General features: G+C 33.7%; 1 protein-coding gene across 1 annotated transcript; it reads right to left on the bottom strand.

The window, feature by feature from the left end:
* Positions 1 to 1599: 1599 nt before the first annotated feature.
* LOC110723379 (protein DEK-like) lies at positions 1600 to 17122 on the bottom strand. The gene is made up of 11 exons (XM_021902721.1): positions 16323 to 17122; positions 16131 to 16164; positions 14936 to 15015; positions 14760 to 14819; positions 12805 to 12915; positions 12613 to 12687; positions 12444 to 12521; positions 8695 to 9187; positions 7897 to 7994; positions 7786 to 7816; positions 1600 to 2121 (listed from the first exon to the last, which is right to left on the bottom strand). Exons 1-11 carry the CDS (start codon positions 16749 to 16751, stop codon positions 1979 to 1981), a joined length of 1632 nt encoding a protein of 543 aa, XP_021758413.1. The 5' UTR covers positions 16752 to 17122; the 3' UTR covers positions 1600 to 1978.
* Positions 17123 to 18075: the final 953 nt, after the last annotated feature.

Genomic DNA, 18075 nt, shown 5'->3' on the forward strand with positions numbered 1-18075 from the left:
GAATATTCTAAAATGGGCAAATGAAAAGTAGTGAAGAAAGTTTTTTTTTTTTAACAAGAAAAAAAGTATGTTATTGCATTTGTAGTTTATATTACTTCAGCTAATTTTTAGTTACCTATAATTATTTTATTTTTATTTTTTTTTTAAATATTTATGGAGTAGATTCTAATAATCTGTATCTAGTTTTCCAAACTTAACTTCAAATTTGTTTTAAGTTTAGTTGGTTGCAAATTGGACATGGATTCCTTAAATTTTCTTCAATATGTCTCGTTTAAGACGGGTGTACATTAATTTTATTGTAAAACGCTCGGTTTGAAAGCAACTTTTACCATTTTTGTAGTAACTTTTAACCCCTTAAAGGATAACTTTTAATTTATTGTTAGTTTAAATTTTATTTAAACATGTAATTTCTTATAAATTCATGATTACATACTATAAAGGCTAATATGATTAATCTAATACATTATAAATTTTTTGTAAGATATAATTTATTATTTAAAAAATAATAACTTTTGTAGCATAAAGGGTAGCTTTAAATACTTTTTTAAAGCTAAGTAACTTTTTAATCATCTTACAATAAGTTCATGTAAATCCGTCTTTTTAGAAAGTTTGTGATTTTCTTGCTTTAAATTGTCTAATCTTATATTCTACTTCGTGACCTTTCTAATTTATTTAAATTGTGCTTAGATTTTTCAGTTGAATATAAAATTAATATTTGGGCAAACCCAAATATGTAGGTTCAATTACAAGACTCCATTTTTTATATTTTAGTTATTTATAACAAATTTTTTTAAAGAGCTAGTTTGGGTCAATCAACCCCCACCCATCTCAATGTCATTATCACCACCCTCATTTATCATCTTGAGCGCTGTAAGTATGGAACCATTTGCTTAAAATAGGAACATGTAAGGATGTTGCAATCAAAATGATGACTAATACAAAGTACTGTAATAACTATAACAAGTATGGAAAAAAGATTGGCCACGGACCACATATTAATTCATAAATGTGAACATAGTCACACTTTATCCAATAGTTTGGTACAAAATGTTGTGGCAATCAAAGCATTAACTTAAAATAAAGTTTACACACTTACGACAACATGCCTATTAGCCACGTAGAGAGGTTTGAAGAAAATGAAAGATTAACTAGGTAAATCTCTAATGGGAATGTTTGATTGATACAGGATTGAAAGAATGATTTAAACTCAAAAGGATAATTTTGGGAAAGATCTACTTTATTAATTTACTTCATAACAAATTTGGCATTACTCATATTTATGTGATAGCCTACATACAGGCTCATCACTCAGAAATTCAGAACTATCATTCATTACTAAACTTGGCAAAACCAACCCAACATGAAAGGATTGAACCAAATGAGTGAATGACCCAACCCAAAACCTAATATTGACCCAAAAACGGAGACTTGATATCAATCCAAGCCTGAATTTGGGAAACCTAAATAGAACTCAACCGAAAAACAAAACAAACTTGAATCAAAACAGTACCAATCCGAACGATTCTTAGTCAGGTCTATTTATCATAAGCCATAACCCTCCAGCCCATCATCGCATACATCTACGTCATCAAAAAAAGATTAGTGAATAGTGATTGATACAAGAGAATAAGAGTACTGTTTACAGAACAATAATAATACAGCACAAAGTTGAAGCAACTAGATGAATCCTAAATAAACTCTATTGATTCTCAGAAATTTAAACAAAAAGGTTCCCAATACAATAAGAAATACAGACTGTTAGAGACATCTAAAAACAACCTACAGAACGGTTTTTAAAGGTAAAATAGAAAGAATTGTCTATGATACATAGACCACTGCTGCAGGCTTTCTCTAATCTACTAGTCTACAACTCTATGGTATGACGAACACTAACACAATTCAAATTCTTTAATCAATCACACGAGCAGGCTGGCTAAATGCATTAGAACAGCCAGCCAAACTCCATCTCTTCATATACTTATGCTTTTCCAGAGTCGTCTGTATCCTCACCATCATCCTCATCCTCGTCCTCGTCATCATTAGACATATTTTCAATTACTTCTGTGATAATGGCCTTGACTTCTGCCTTTCTGTGCATTAAGTCCACGCCAAAATGGGAACCTGCAAAACATATTTACAGCACATCAGCAATGTATCCAGAAGCCCTCCAGAAAGCACAGATTCTTGTAATAACTCCACTCAAAATTGCATCCTGTCTTTGAAGATCATCCATTGTAAGACCAGATTCCAGATCTCTAAACAAGACTAACCAAGACATATATGGTAGTGCCCGGTATATCTAGCTAAAAGGAACATCAAGTAGTTCTAAGATCTTATCCTAATAAGCAATTGTCAGGTATGCAACTGTATTAATAAGGGAAAGGGCAGTAGACCCAACAACCTAAGTAGGCAAGTAATTAAAGTACAGGCACACAAGCAAGAATAGGGGATTGAACAACAGCAAGCATTAGCAATATGCTATGAAAGCACCTAACAGAGAAGAGTATGCAATCATATACTAGATAACAAGACAAGATAAAAGCAGAAGCACAAGCTGAATAAAGGAAGCAAAGACAAGGAAAAGCACATGTAAAAAGAAAGAACCAAACGGTGTGCATTTAAGTTAGCGCCAAGGGAAAATGTTAGATGTTACACATGAAGTCAACATTTAAACACTCGCTCCATCCTCAAAAAAAACTTCATGTTAGATTTGGACATTAAGGGATGCAATAGGGTGAGGTAGATTTTTTTGGTAGATGAGAATTTACATACAAATAAATTGAACAAAAGATGGTAATAAGACTCACATGACATTGAATAGAAAGAGAGAGTGAGAAAGAAGATAAAAAGGGATCCACTTCACTAAGGTTGGATGCATGAAATTTCCATATTAAGTAACAAGAAGATTTTATTTACAAACACCTAAAAAGGAATAACTAAGGTAAGGGACTAAGGGCCATGAAAGAAAGAAAGAAAGAAATGAATAACTATTTTGAGTGGAAATTTAGGGAAGAGAAAAATAATAAAATGTCGTATAAACTTGCCAAATACAAAAGTGACGCAATAAATGAAAATGTAGCAAGTGATGTAAATAAAATTAAATAATAAAATAAAATAAAGAGTAACATATATATCAAATATTAATGTGTAATATGTTTGATTCAGTCTCAATGAAAATTTTCAATATTTTTTTCATAATTTTTATTAGTAAAACATTGCATATTTTAAGTTAAACTTATGCATTGGCAAGGAGAGTAAATCCTACATCTATTTCAAAAGTTCTTAACATTTAGTGTTTGCACACAAATTAAGGTAATTGGAAAAAGAGTTTGATATTGTGAGTGGGTATGAGAAAAGGTGAATGAAATAAGATATTTAAAAAGTAGGTTTAACCGTTAAAGTAAGAAAAGTTGTATAAGTGGAAAGGTGTGAATATGCTAAGTTCTTGTTTGGTTGCCAATATAAAACGAGAAAAATGAAAATTCATATGAATTGATATGTTAAGTAGTTGTTTGGTTGACACATTAAAGTTAAAATGAAGGAATAGAAATTCATGAAAATTTCAACTTCTCACAAAACATGGGAAGTAAATTCCATAGCCCCTACCCCTAACAAATGAGCGTTCAATTAAAATTCATGGGAATTTATAATTCCAACATTGCTAACCAAACAAAAATAATTTCCCATGAAATACAGCTTTCTATGTCAACCAAATGACCCCTAAGATATGAGCGTAAAGGAGTAAATAAAAATGCAAAATATATATGAAAAAACTCCAGAATGATTGATTGATATGAAGAACTTTCAAATAAGTGTTACTCCATATTTTTTTCAAGTGACATACTAATTTTCAAAATGAGTTTTAGGAGAAATATATAAGGTAATTAAAACATTTCCTCTATTTCTAAATACATACACCATTTGACTTTTAAAATTGTTGACTATACTATTTCAACCATTGATAGTTGTAAGTGTAAGTTATAGGTTTTAAAAGTTTTACAAAAACCAATATTTTAAAAATGTACTTCACCCACCAACAATTAACAATATGACATTTATTACACATAATACTAATAAACAATATCAAAGTCATAAACAATACATCCTCCATTTTTATATAAGTATTACACTTTGATCAATACATAGTCTAATGTCGTTTAATTGACTTTACAAGAATAATAAGATGTAAAAAATTGAGGACTTAAAAAATTGTAAGTATAAATGCTAAAATTAATTTTCCCTCGGTCCCTTAATAAAAAACCTCTTTTGGTTTTTGCGCGGGAATTTAGAAAATTGTAAATTCTTTAAAACTAATGATTAAAAGTATACATGTGCATGTGGGGTTAGAGAAAGATAGAGAAAAAAAAAGTACTCCCTCCGTCCCTAAAGTACATTCCTCTATGGAAATTTACACGGGAATTAAGGAGGAAAGAATAAGACAAATAACAATAATTAGATAATGCAATAGGAAGTACAAAGATAGATTAGTTATTACTCATGACATGTCATCAATCCTTTGCAAAAAAAAGGACCAATCACATGCTCCTAATTGAAAATTTTTAACCAATCATATTCATTGTAATTTGGCACAAGGATTATGAGTGAGATTAGGTAAGGATGAGTGAGAAAGCATTAAATATAAAACAGAAAAAGAGTTGATTTACTAAAAAAAACTTACCAAAAGGAGGAATGTAATTTAGGGACGGAGGGAGTAGTTGGGAATAATTGAAGAGATAGAGAGAGAAAGTATTGGGAATTGATGCTAAAAGTACATAAAAGTAAAGGGAAAAAAAATGACAACTCATCAAAAAGAGTGTAATAATGTCAAAAAAATACAAACTTTAAATAGAAAGAGACATTGTATTTTGGTTTACTCAAAAAGGAAATAAGGCTTTGTATAGGGACAAAGGGAGTAGTTAATTGAAGAAGTAAAGGATGTAAGAATAGAGAATAAACAATAAAAAATAAAAATAAAAGAGTATAAGTAGGAGAGAAAACGATGAAAGGAGGAATAAATGTTAAAATGAAATCATTTACCCAAAACAAAAATGGGTTGCCTAAAAAATACAATTGATTATGGAAAGTAGAACACTAAAAAATAGAGGGATTATAAGAAGCTAAAATGGTGAGGGATTATAAGAAGCTAAAATGGTGTATGTGTTGTGAAACTGAGAAAATAATATCATAGTGAAGTTTGTTAAAGAATTGAATAATGTAATGGGTATATAAATTATAAGAAAGTTAAGAATATGAGATTCAGAGGGGAGAATGTAATAGTGGAAACTATGTGAGAAGAAATTTAATTAAAACTTAACCATGAAGACTAGAGAAGAGGTATTATAGATATATAATAGAAAGTATCCATATTTAGAAGACTCACTATATAAAAGGCCACTTTAAGAAAATGTCACTTAAAAGTAGGGGCGAAAGTTCAGTTTGGTTTATAGACAAAACCACATTAATTCGGTTTGAAATTTTTTAAATCGTACAAAATTACTATACAGTCCAAACCAAAGCACAATATTTTTATAGGCCTAGTGTATTGAGCTTTGATTTGTAACTTTTTTCGGCCTAACTCAATCTATTATAAATTGTAAAAATTAGAATTTATTATCATTTTATAACTTTTTTAGGCCTATCTCAATCTATTATATTAGATTCTAATTTTTATAACTTTTACAATACATATTCTAACGTGTGCCCATAAGCACACAACATAAAAGATTCATTATCAATAAAATTATTTTAACAAATATATTGAGAATCGTTCCATAAATGGTTAATTTAAATCAATGAATCTTAAAAAATGTCCTTAAGGGTTCACTAATTATAGCATTTGCCCACAGGCACACATTAGACATGGGCCCCTCCTTTGTCAGCCACCAATTTCCTTTCCCCTTGGCACCCAACCTCCTCCCCTTCTCTCCCCTCGAGAGATTGTTATACACATTTTGTTCACTTTTTTATGACTGTTATTCATTTAATCATCAAATGAAGAGTAAAAACTAACCTTGGGTTAGTTAAGTGCACAGGGGTGTATAGAATAATTTTCACCACTCCTTCCATTTTTCCAATTCACTAACTCTAAATACTCACGATCAGTACCCCCATTATCCGCCTCAACCTTAACCTAAAAAGACTAAATAATTAAGCACCCAAATGTGTTTAAAATAAAATGGCAGCCAAAAACCCTCCTAAAATGATCAACCTTATCACCCGAATTCGCTTATCAAACATCATCAAAATCCAAGTCAGCTAATTATAAGAATGTGCCTCAATTCCCCTTTCTTCTCCCTCAAGTGAATTAGTCATTCCAACCCACAAAGTCCCTTTACAATCCTTGTACAAATCAAACAATTTCGGGGATTTTCGAAGAAAATCAGATGATTTATGGGGTTTTGGGAGGTTAATTTGACAACGTACTTATTCAAGTTGTCAAATTGAAATTACATGTTCAGGTTCAGCTTTGATTATCTCCATCAAATGGCGGATTTTGGAGAAAATTTTCCATATTTCTGTGACAATTTCAAAGTCATGAAGGGCCTAGGGTCATAGCCGGCAAGGGGGGTTGGGTCAACAAGCTGGCGATGGAGGGACTGTTCATGGTTTTTGTTTTCTTTTCTTTCTTTAAAAAAAATGTAAAAAAGAACCTTAACCATGGTTAATGATTTAGGTAAAATAATTATTATTTTTGGTAATAAAAAGTACAAGATTACCAAAGATAATCAATAATTTTACAATTCACCAAAGATAAAATTACAAAATATAGTGTTTCCAAGGAAAATTTCCCCCAAAAAAAATCCAAATTGTGAAGGATAGCAGATCAAAAAAATTGGAACGGAAAACTGAGAAAGAAAATTAGCTCAAAGAGACAAGGTTAGATCATAGGTTTCTTGTGAAGTTCATTCATCAGCCCCGCCACAACCCTCTCTCAACCTCTCTCCCTCTCCGGTCCCAATCTCTACACCAAGACACAGCCAACTTCTTGACTCACAACCATACCCACATCCCTGAAGCTCACTGTACACCGAGTAATAGGCCTACAAGCTACAACCAAGGCCTCAGCAAATACAGAGCAGACGAGTAGGTCTGTTTTTGTAATCTTGTGTGAATATGTTAAAAAATATAATTAATTTAAGTGAAGGGATAAGATCATGGGTACTGATACTGAGAAAAACAATACAAGATTAGTAAGATGCACACCCACCTTGCCAAGGCCATAAAGAGTTAGGAAGTTGGAGATTTTTTGTTGAAGTAAATTAGTAGTAGTACAGTGATTAAGAATTCACAAGCTTGGCTTCTACTTGGCCTCCGTAGAAATATTCTGCACTTTTTAAAATTATCTTATGATGTAAAATTTTGTTTAAATAGTTTCAATCATTAAGTTGGATGTAATTCTCTTATACTTCTACAAAAAGTAGTGAAACGTACTTCATATTATATTATATACATTGGTGTATACCTGATGTCTTTGATTACAGCTTTCCCAAACCCATATCTGAAGCCACCAATGGGTAGCCCAACCACCAAACTACTCTTTCTGGCAGCAATTCTCCCTCCCCATGCGCATATCAGCATTCAACACATCGCAATCCCCCCATATCCCCTCTCTCTCTCCCACTACCTATCTTGGCTAATTGACTAGCGCAAGTTAATTTCACATAAATTTCTTCAAACACAACTAAATTGTCCTTGTTTCTATACCCCTATAAGCACATGGACAAATATTCTGACCAAATTTAATGAGGCGAGAGTATGGGCATAAAAGAGATAAACGTAGCATACCAAGCAGTCGAAGGATATCTGATAGAGTTGCCTGCACCAATATACCAGAAGTTTAGACAACCATCTGAAAATAATAGCTTAGAAATAAACATAGAAATCACAGTTACATACAGTATTAAAGTCCACTTCTTTCAAAATATTAACTGCCTGAGCACGCAATTCATCATTTGTTGGCTCTGCTTTTGCTTCTTTCTTTGTTTTCCCTTTACCTAAATGACAGAAAACATATAGAAAATTTTAAAAGGAGTCATCAATAGGCTACAACATACAGTTAAAAGATGATAGAATAAATTAGCAATCTTAACAGGCAAGAGTTTTAACATAACAATTATGCCTCAAGAAATCCAACAAAAGCAAAAGAAATATAATGATAGGGATAACAATGGGTAGATCAAGTTTGTCTGAAGGCAAAGCCAATAGGCTCAGGTTCTATCATCTGGGCGCTGAGGCGCAAGGCGATCAGGGGTGAGCGCTTAATCAGGTCTGGGTGAGGCGTTTTGGTTTAGGCGCACAAAAAGCGCTCGAAGCGCACCTGAGGCACACATGAGGCAAACTTCAGCCAAAAATTTTTAACTGCCCATATACTGCGCCTCACTTCAAAGAGGCGCACCTAGGCGCAGCAGAACCCCGCTCGCTTCAGTGCGCCTTGAGCTTTTTTACACCTTGATCTCATATTAAAAATTTGACTTGAAATAAACATCCCAGGTAGCCCAACTATTTTGCAGAACCAGCCCCTTTCAGTTGTGAGGCAAGGATCAGGTTGGTCAATTCACATTATGTAAAAACATTACAAGAAAACCTTAGGTGTAACCAAGGGCAACTATATGTAACCACCAATTCTATGGACCTAAAGTCCTAAACTCACACCAAAAGTGCAAAAATATTGGAGATAAAAGAATCCAAATTTACCTTGATCTTTGGCAGCAGACTTAGCTGCTGACTTGCTTCCTTGCTTCTTGTTTGAGGGCTTATCCTCAGCAGGACTGGATTTCTTTTGGGTTTCCTCCTCAACCTTTTTCTTCTTACTTGAAGATCCCTTAGATTTGGAGGATAAGGCTGAGGCTTCAGCAGAAGCTGCAGATTTTTTGGGAGCAACTGCGGTTTTCTTGGCAGATTTTGCAGGGCTTTTGGCAGATTTCTCAGAGCTACTTTTCTTAGCATTTATAGATTTTTTGCCATTTTTAGCCCCAGAATCATCCTTGGCCGAACTCTTTGGGGTTGTTTCTTTAGAATCCTCTTCCTCTTGCTCCGAATCTGTCTCCTGATCACTCTCTTGTTTCTGCATGGAACCCTCCTCTTCTGAAGAGTGAGATTGAGTTTCCATATTATCATCCTTATCATCAGCTTCAGTTTCTTCTTCAGCTTTTGCTGTCTTTTTTTGTTTTTCCCCAGATGGAGCTTTCTGCTCAGATAAATTTTGTAAAACAAGTGTAAGAGAAACACTAACAATACATCCAATAACAACTCAGGAAAACAAAACTAAAAAATGAAATTACACTTATAATCCAACACAATCCTACATCCTACACTGACATAAAAAGCATAAAAGGAATTTTGCTCTTAGGGGAATAATCCAAGGCATAAGAATTTTGTACACATGAATACTAGCAGTCTCATAAATTTCTATGGCTAACCTATTAAAATTTCAGCCAAGCAATTTTAATAAATCCAGATTATGTTAAGGACTCGATGAAAAATGTTTTAAGACCGCCTATTTGCAAACAATCATAAAGTCGTATAGAATATTAATGTGTTGAGCTAGCTCGCAACTAACAAAGTAAAAATAAATAAATTAATTAATTAAAAATATAAAAAATAAATAAATAAAAGAATAATTATAATAACAATAAGAGAAAATACATGCATCTTCCCTTCTCAGAGTCTGTCTCTCTCTCACTCATGCTACATTACACACCACCATGCCAGAGATCAATATTTAGGGCTGTGAGCTCACTAATGAACTCCCGTCTCAGGCAACCAAAAGTCCAAAACCCCTGTGTTTTTGGGCTTCATAGATGCCCTGCAATTCCTCAATTATAGTATATCGGTATATAGCTTGTTCCCGATTTACAAATGCATTCAAAATATATCTTTCTTTATTTTATAGATTTATGTGTCCAAATGCAGTGTTAGATATGTCAATTTGAGTAAACGAGTCAGGTTTGGGTCGGGTAAGAGTGGTTCAGGTCAACTTAGGTCGGGTCAATTCGGGTTAATGCCATAACCTATGCGGGTCGAGTTCGGGTTAGGTCATGCTTGAGTCGGGTCACATCGGGTCATACATCTTATCGGGTTTAGATCAGGTTTAGGTCGGGTTAATAACAAGTTGGGATACATTCGGGTCGGTTGAACAATAGGACGAGTTTAATTTGGATTTTCACGGGTTAGGGTAATTCTTGGGTTCAAGTCGGGTTCGGTTCAAGTCAATAATTTGCGGGTTAGAACCGAGTCGAGTCATTTTTGGGCTTAAGTCGGGTTCGGTTCAAGTCAATAATTTGCGGGTTATATCAGGTCGGGTCATTTCCAAGTCGAGTCATTCTCGGGTTCAAGTCAATAATTTGCGGGTTACAATTAGGTTGGGTCATTTCCAAGTCAGATCATTCTAGGGTTCAAGTCGGATTATGTTCAAGTCAATAATTTGCGAGTTGCAATCAGGTCGGGTGATTTCCAAGTTGGGTCACATTTAGGTTCAACTAACTATAAATAGATAATTATCATTTTTATCAAGTTAATTATTTCCTTGACTATAATAATATATATGACAACATACTAAAAGGGAACTATGTCTTATAATTTAGGAAGATAATTATCTCCTTTGACCATACAACAAATATATACTATATTAAACTCTTAAATTTGGGGATGATGCTCCTTTCTTTTGCTCGCCTGGACCGACTTGGTCTCCCTAGACAAAATGCTTTGATCAGCAATAATAAGGTGGTCTAAATTTAAATTAAGGTGATTTGAAATTAGATAAACAACCATTTGGGTTGAACTTAGGTAAGGTCAATAACAAGTCGTGTTGTTTTTGGGTCGGGTTAGTAACAGATCGGTTGAATTTTTATGTCTAGGCAATAACAAGTCGGGTTGAATTTAGGTCGGTCAATAACAAGTCGGGTTGATTTCGGGTCGGGTTGAATTTCGGGTCGGGTAAGTCAGGTTAAATTCGGGTTTTGACGGGTTAAAACAGGTTTGGGTCAATTTCGGTTCAAGTCGGGTTCGGTTTAGGTAAATAATTTACGGGTTACATTCGGGTTCAAGTCTCACATACTCAGTCGACTGGAGTCTATGGTTGGTTTCAGGTCGAGTTTGGGTCACTATTTTTTCGGATTCGGATGGGTCAGTTAAGAATCGGGTTCGGGTTGGTATTTCAAGTCGACTCAGCTTTTGACAGCTCTAGTCAGGTTTGCCAAATTTCATAACCATATTGGCTTCGTGTTATATCGTGACATGGGTAAGGTGTTAAATGTCGTATCAAAGTTTTTAAATCTACAAACCCCTCCTTGAATCAAATGGGGGTGAACAAATTATACTCAAATTCACAAAAAACACACTAGCTTCTTTGCCTATTTTATTCAATTTTAGGAGTGTTAACTAGGAGACAAAAATTACATCATTCTTAATCAACACTCAAATGCTTCCTAAGCTCTAAGTGATATGAGCTCTATACTAACAAGATCTAGTAAATTAAAACCCATACAATACTCTAAAAACTCAGCTTAGTTTTACAAAAGATTAAGCACAAGGCACAATAAGGCACGATGCCTTAGCTCTATGAGGCTCAAAGACCTATAAAAGGTGCGTGCCTTTGTGTTCCTTCTAGGCATATAACTATAATTTGCCAAGCATATAGATCAAAAAAGGTAGTCATATGGGAAACTGTGAATAGCACAAATTCACAAGATGTCACAAATATTGCAAATTAACATCTTTTTCCGTATGCGACTATTTGTGATCTCAATTGCCACTAAGGAGGCTCCTACTCTATGGTCATATTAAGTATAATAGTCAATCGTAAAAACTGGGTGATGCAGCTAAGCCATGGGACTCATCTACTTGAAAATTAAGGTTATTGCTTTACTAAAGAAACTCCATAATCAATTACCAGAAATTCCAGCCAAAATCAAATGTGACTTAAGCCCTTAAGGTGATCTGCAAATCTAATATATATATATATATATAAAGGAGAGTTTTTTTCGAGCTTTTAGAGAGACACGCAGGATTTAATTTTTTCAGTGTGCCACGTAGGATAATAAATTTAAGTGGTAGCCAATTAAATACGAGATTATTAATTTCTTTTAGAATAAAATAATTTAAATGACACATAAGCAAAATTGGCAAATGAGATTTTCCAATTTAAATTAATTAAATATAAAATATTATCTTTTGATGTCAGGAATTTTATCTAAATATATAACAGATTATATATATATATATATATATATATATTAGCTAATAAATTCAAATTTTTAGTTTGAAAAGTAGAAACACTCAAATTCATAATTCAATTTAAATGTCACCACTAAATCATTACCTTCGTGATAAGACAAGTACCTTTAATCTATTGAAATTAAGTGTGACTCATCTACTCCAAGTATAATTCAATTTAAATTATATAAAAGCTGATAGAGAATGGGTAAACAAAAGCTATAACAAACCTTGGCAGACTTTTCAGCAGATGAAGCTTTGGAGCGGCTCTTTGCAGGGGTTGCCTTTTTCTTCTGTGTTTTCCCTTTCTGTCAATTACTAAGAAGGATTAGGACAAGCATTTTTCACTAGAGCCAAATTCAAAACTACCTTAAGCAACAATAATTTATTACTAGAGACCTGCTCAGCAAGCAAAACTTCAGTGGTAGCATGTGGTGACTCCAAAAACTCTAACAACTTCACAGAGAGATCTTCCTGAAAACATTGATTAAGACAAATACAGATTAGTAACAAAACACAAGCACTGAAACAGACCGGAAAAAATAAAAATTAAAGGAATGTCTTTTATCACGATACTACTCTACTATTCACCTTTCTAACCGAAGCTTTATTAATAGGAATATTTAGCACATCACAAAAGTCCAACAATTTTTCTTTAACACATTTGTCAAGCTTCTCCTTTGTTTTGGCTCTCTGTTTTTCCTGTCAGAATGAAAAATATCAAGCTCAGACCATTGGGGATAGAAGGAAAAAAGGCTGCAATAATCATTTTAAAAAATGCATGCATGTTATTGGATAAGCAGTAAAGCACTCCTTATGATATGACAGACACCTGCTTGGTGTCTCTTACAATCTTACTACAGAGTATGTCTTAATTTTTCCAACAAATAAAATCTCTTTTACCCCCTACACTCACCTCAACCCCCAAACTTTATCATTTTCTTGTACCCCTCTCCTCACTTTCTCTACTCATCCTCTTTCTCCCACAGTTTCAACTTTATCATAATTGACCAACAAGATCAAAAGTTCAAAACAGAGTTCCAAAAATCCTACTTTACATTTATCCAGCTAAGTAAAACATAATTAATCTGCATATGCTCTGTAAAGCAGCCAGGTATAGCTCTAATTAATACTATATACACCAATGTTATCCTTTTAGTTCCATCTACACCAATTTTATCCTTATAGTTCCATAGTGTTTGAAAAAGCGCACAAAGATGCTGAGGCGCAAGGCGTTAGAGGTCATGCGCTTTTTATGGTCAGGGTGAGGCGACTTCAATGAGGTGCGCCAAGGCACACAGAGTTTTTTTCAGAATTTTTTTTATTTCTTATTATATGCACCTCACTTCAATGAGGAGCACTAAGGCGCGCCTTAGGCGCAATGTACTCCAAAACGCCTTGGTGTGCCTTGAGCGGTTGAGCCTTTTTATACATTGGTTCCATTTAAGACAAAGCCAAACAAATTTAGGAATAGTAATGACCATTATTACCAAGCTAATATAATGACTAAACAATTCATGGAAAACTCTTACTACCTCCATTTTCAAAATTTCTTTATGGCTCTACAATTTCACACAATATTAATGTAATTGTGAAGAGTGTTGATGTAGTGAACGGGTACAAGAAAAAGGTGGATAAAGTAGGAGTGAGTGTAAAAAAGTGGGTGTAAACAAAAGGTGAAAATGTAAAAGATAGAGTGTAAAAAATTGGGATGCATAAGAAAATGTTGGAACAAGTATGAGAGAATGAATGGAAAAATGTTGAACTTTCAAGAATTGACTAACACAAAAGGCGTAAAGAACTTTCCGGAAAAGTTAAAGCATACAAGAATTTGACCTACATTGTCAAAACTTTATAACATGGGAGTCCTATTACTTTTCAAAACATAAATATTCCAAAACTTGTTTGTAAACAAGTGGCTATCATATTGCCAATGCATATTGTTATCCAACTAGGAACAACAGCAAAGTTTCAAGATAAGGAAATTGGCTACAGCAAATTAGTGATCTATAAGACATTGACCATAGGAGCTTAATTGCATATAAAGATACACAAATAAAAATGCAGATACATCATACATGTATACAGAAGAAATATTATTCCCTTTACTGCAAGAAAAGAAAATATGGGCATAAATTGAGAAGAACAAAGTGGGTATCAAGAAAAGGCAGGATAGAGTTGAAAGCAACCGTAATTAAAAACTGCAACAAAAAAAATAAAAAATAAAAAAATGGTAATTAAACCCTAGAGATAATGCCATAATCTTAAATTTGATTCGTTACACGATCTTAAGAACATGAATAGCATGTAACTAACAAGATACTGTTGAATAAAAAATAAAAATAAAATAAAAATAAAAATCAACGACAAAAAGTAACACCAATATAATGTTATTGGAAGATTTAATACAGAGTGACATTAACAGCAAATGAGCATTCTTGGTTCCTAAACTTCAAACTAGTTACTTCTATGTGACTCATAACCCATGTCTGCATAAAAGAAACAAATAATAATATAAAGCTTAGGTGAGATAAAGGGCAAGCTACCTCATTATCAACCCACACAAAGCCAGAAAATTGACCAATATCTTTCTTCAAATTATGCACCTAAGAAAAAAGGCAAGGATCAGAAGTTTGAGTACTTATCAGACAAAATTATCATCAAACACAGCCAAGAACATGAAAAGGTTTTTTAAATTAAAAGAAAAAAGAAAAAAACTTACCTTTGCTTTCTTTCCAAAAAGAATTGTGTGCAGTAATTGCAGATTATCATCAGGTTTTCTCTTTGAAAGCTTATAAGCCACTAAAACATGTCAAAAGATCAGAATTAAAACAAGCCAGTCTGCAGTAAGTAAGCTTGGCAGTGTCAATATTCATCCATCAATACGTGAATTCAAAAAACAATCAGATTTAAAAATTGCAAATATTGACTGCTTTATCTCTTCTACAGAGACATAACTAAAATTAAATAGCAATAATACCAAGGAAAATTGAAAAGCCAATAGCATATAACATATATATATCATACTCCATATTAAACTTAGTTGTAGGTAAGCAATAACACCATACACATCAAAATTTTCACTTTTTTAGTTGTAACACCTACATAAGGGCACTGAACAAAACGACGGCTTATCTATTGAATGAACTTGTAACCTGGTTATACCACACTAATCAAAAGATTTTAGGTATTCACAAAATCATAACTTTACTATCAACCTTACATCACCTTCAGTTCAGCTCCACAGCTTAGCTTTTATACTTCCCAGCAATGAAAAAGAAATTAAAACCAAAATCAGTTCTTTGCAGGTTCTAACAATTGTTAATAAACAGCAATGTAGGATCTCAAAAGCACTAATTATAAATCTTATAAAAGCAGCACAATTCCCATCCTCATTTGTTGACTTCTGTAAATATAAATCCCAATCTCATAAGCTACTCGCCTTCTCTAGTTATCGCCACTCCCCATCCCCAGCCTCAAGGAAACATCAAGGTCAACAACATCTAGATCTTGTAATTATAGCCAGGTCCATTTAAAGTCCAAAGGGTTAAAAACAGCAAAAATGTAAAATTAAAAGAACTCATACAGTACGTATTATCAACATACCGGTTCACCATCCCCGTCTTTTGACTTTTACGATTATAACTCATCAATCTCATTCACTACTCCAACCATCTCCCATCCCCATATATCTCAACCCAAAGATACATCAAAGACACCAGCATTTCAAACCTCTTAAAATACAATGCTCAATTTAACTACTCCCTTAAAGAAAAGGGATAAAATCCACAACAATAAACCCAATTTACAGTTCAAAGTACAAAATTCACCACAAAACACCTACATTAACCAGCAATTTCAAGAATATACACAAATAAAACACAAAGAACTATAAAAGACAAGAAATTAATGCATACCATTTGGAATTTCCTTGAGCACAGTTCCACTACCCTACATATAGTTAAAAAAAAAAATCAAGAATTCATATTAATACCACATTCATTAATTCATGTACAAACTATATTGAACAACAACAGAATGAGTACATATAAAATTACAACCAAGAACAAATCTTTACACAAACTACAAACAAAAGAAACAGAATTCACCTTCGCAATCGACAACGATTTAGCACCGGAAGACCGACTAGCCGGCGAAGCAATCTGATACCTCTCAACAGCTTTCCTCTCCCTAGTAGGCCTCTCAACCTTAGGAGTAACCTCTTCTTTCGGACTCGAATCCGGACTCTTCTTCCTCTTCTTCTTCTCAGACTCTTCCTCCTCTTCCTCTCCTTCCTCCTCCTCTTCAACTTCCTCCTCCTCATCTTCGCCTTTCGTCTTCCGATCTCTCTTACCCTTCTTCACCTCCTTCTCCTCAACTTCCTCCTCTTCTTCTCCTTCCTCCATTTCCTCTTCCTTGACATCATCTTCTCTCTCCTCCTCCTCCTTCCCTTCCTTCTCCTCTGCTACCTCCTTGCCTTCATCTTCAACCTCCGGCTCATTCTCCGGCTTCTTGTCATCCTGAACTTCCGTCGCCATTGACGAAGCTTGAATCTGCAGAGGTTTAGCGGAAACCCTAGCAGAAATTGGAAACCCTAGCGAAGTGAAGCAGTGATCGGACAGTGAGATTCAAAGTACTGCGAAATTTTGGAGAGAGGAGAGAGAAATTCGGGGGGGAAAAGAATGGAATTGGATCGATTGGGGGGAAAAAGAGAGAGAATTTGGGGTTTTTTAGGGGGCGAATTTTTTTGGATGAGGGCGGGCTGTATTGCCGATTAGGCGGGGTTCAAATATTTCATCACCAAATTTTTCCTTTTGTAAATTCAATCCGCGGGTTTTAATTTCTTCAGATTTTTTGGGATTTCTTGTCATTTTTATATCTTGCTGTTTTATGGTAAGGAATCGGGTTCGATTGGTAAGGAATCGAGTCTCATTATATAACAGATTTTTTTAGTTTTAAGATGCGGAGTATTAAAGACGTCTTAAGTTATCATACTTTGTAAATTAGTGTCTTGGTTCGTTTGAGATGTTTCATCCCTGGTGGAGTTGGTTGATTAGAATTTATAAGTATGGTGACATAAATGTAACAGTTGAAATTTAAAATGTTAAAGTTTGGGATCTATTTGGCATGTAATCTTTGCGCCTTTATGGTTATGAATCGGGTTGATTATGTGACAGACAGCTTATTATTAGGATGTGAAGTATTAATAGTGTTTTAAGTAAGGAATCGGGTTGAATACCTACCAGACAACTTATTATTAAGATGTGAGGTATTAATAGTGTCTTAAATTTATACTTCGCACGTGTCTTGATTTGCTTAAGATAGTTCATACAATCCTTGTATAGTAGGTAGATTTAAACTTTTAAGCATTGCGACATTAACTTAACAATCTATTTAAGTTACTAATGTTTGGAATCAATTTAGTGTGCAATCTAGCTTTCTTATGGTAAGGAATCAGATTGATTATTTAACAGACACCATATTATTCAGTTGTGAAGTATTAATAGTGTCCTAAGTTTATATTTCGTGCATGTCGTGATTCATTTTAGATAATTCATCCCTTATGTAGTAGGTTAATTTGAAATTTAAGCACAGCGGCATTAACTTAACAATATATTTTAAGTTGCTAATGTTTGGAACCCATTTGGTGTGTAATCTTGCTTGTTTTGCGGTAAGAAATCAGGTTGGTTATTTAACAGACAAATTATTAGGATGTGAATGAAGTATTAATAGTGCCTTATACTTCGTGCATGTTCTAATTCACTTAAGATATTTCATCCCTGGTATAGCAGGTTGATTAAAATTTTCAAGTATGACCACATTAACTTAACAATCTATTTTAAGTTATTAATGTTTGGAATC

Source organism: Chenopodium quinoa, unplaced genomic scaffold (assembly GCF_001683475.1).
Source record: "Chenopodium quinoa cultivar QQ74 unplaced genomic scaffold, ASM168347v1, whole genome shotgun sequence".
NCBI lineage: Eukaryota > Viridiplantae > Streptophyta > Magnoliopsida > Caryophyllales > Amaranthaceae > Chenopodium > Chenopodium quinoa.

Coding starts and splice junctions, on each gene's coding strand:
- LOC110723379 (XM_021902721.1), bottom strand. CDS start 16,751: ATGGCGACGGAAGTTCAGGATGACAAGAAGCCGGAGAATGAGCCGGAG. Junction 12,916..14,759: donor TTGTGTGGGTTGATAATGAG/GTAGCTTGCCCT, acceptor TCATTCTGACAG/GAAAAACAGAGAGCCAAAAC. Junction 7,995..8,694: donor GTCTGCTGCCAAAGATCAAG/GTAAATTTGGAT, acceptor TCTGTCATTTAG/GTAAAGGGAAAACAAAGAAA.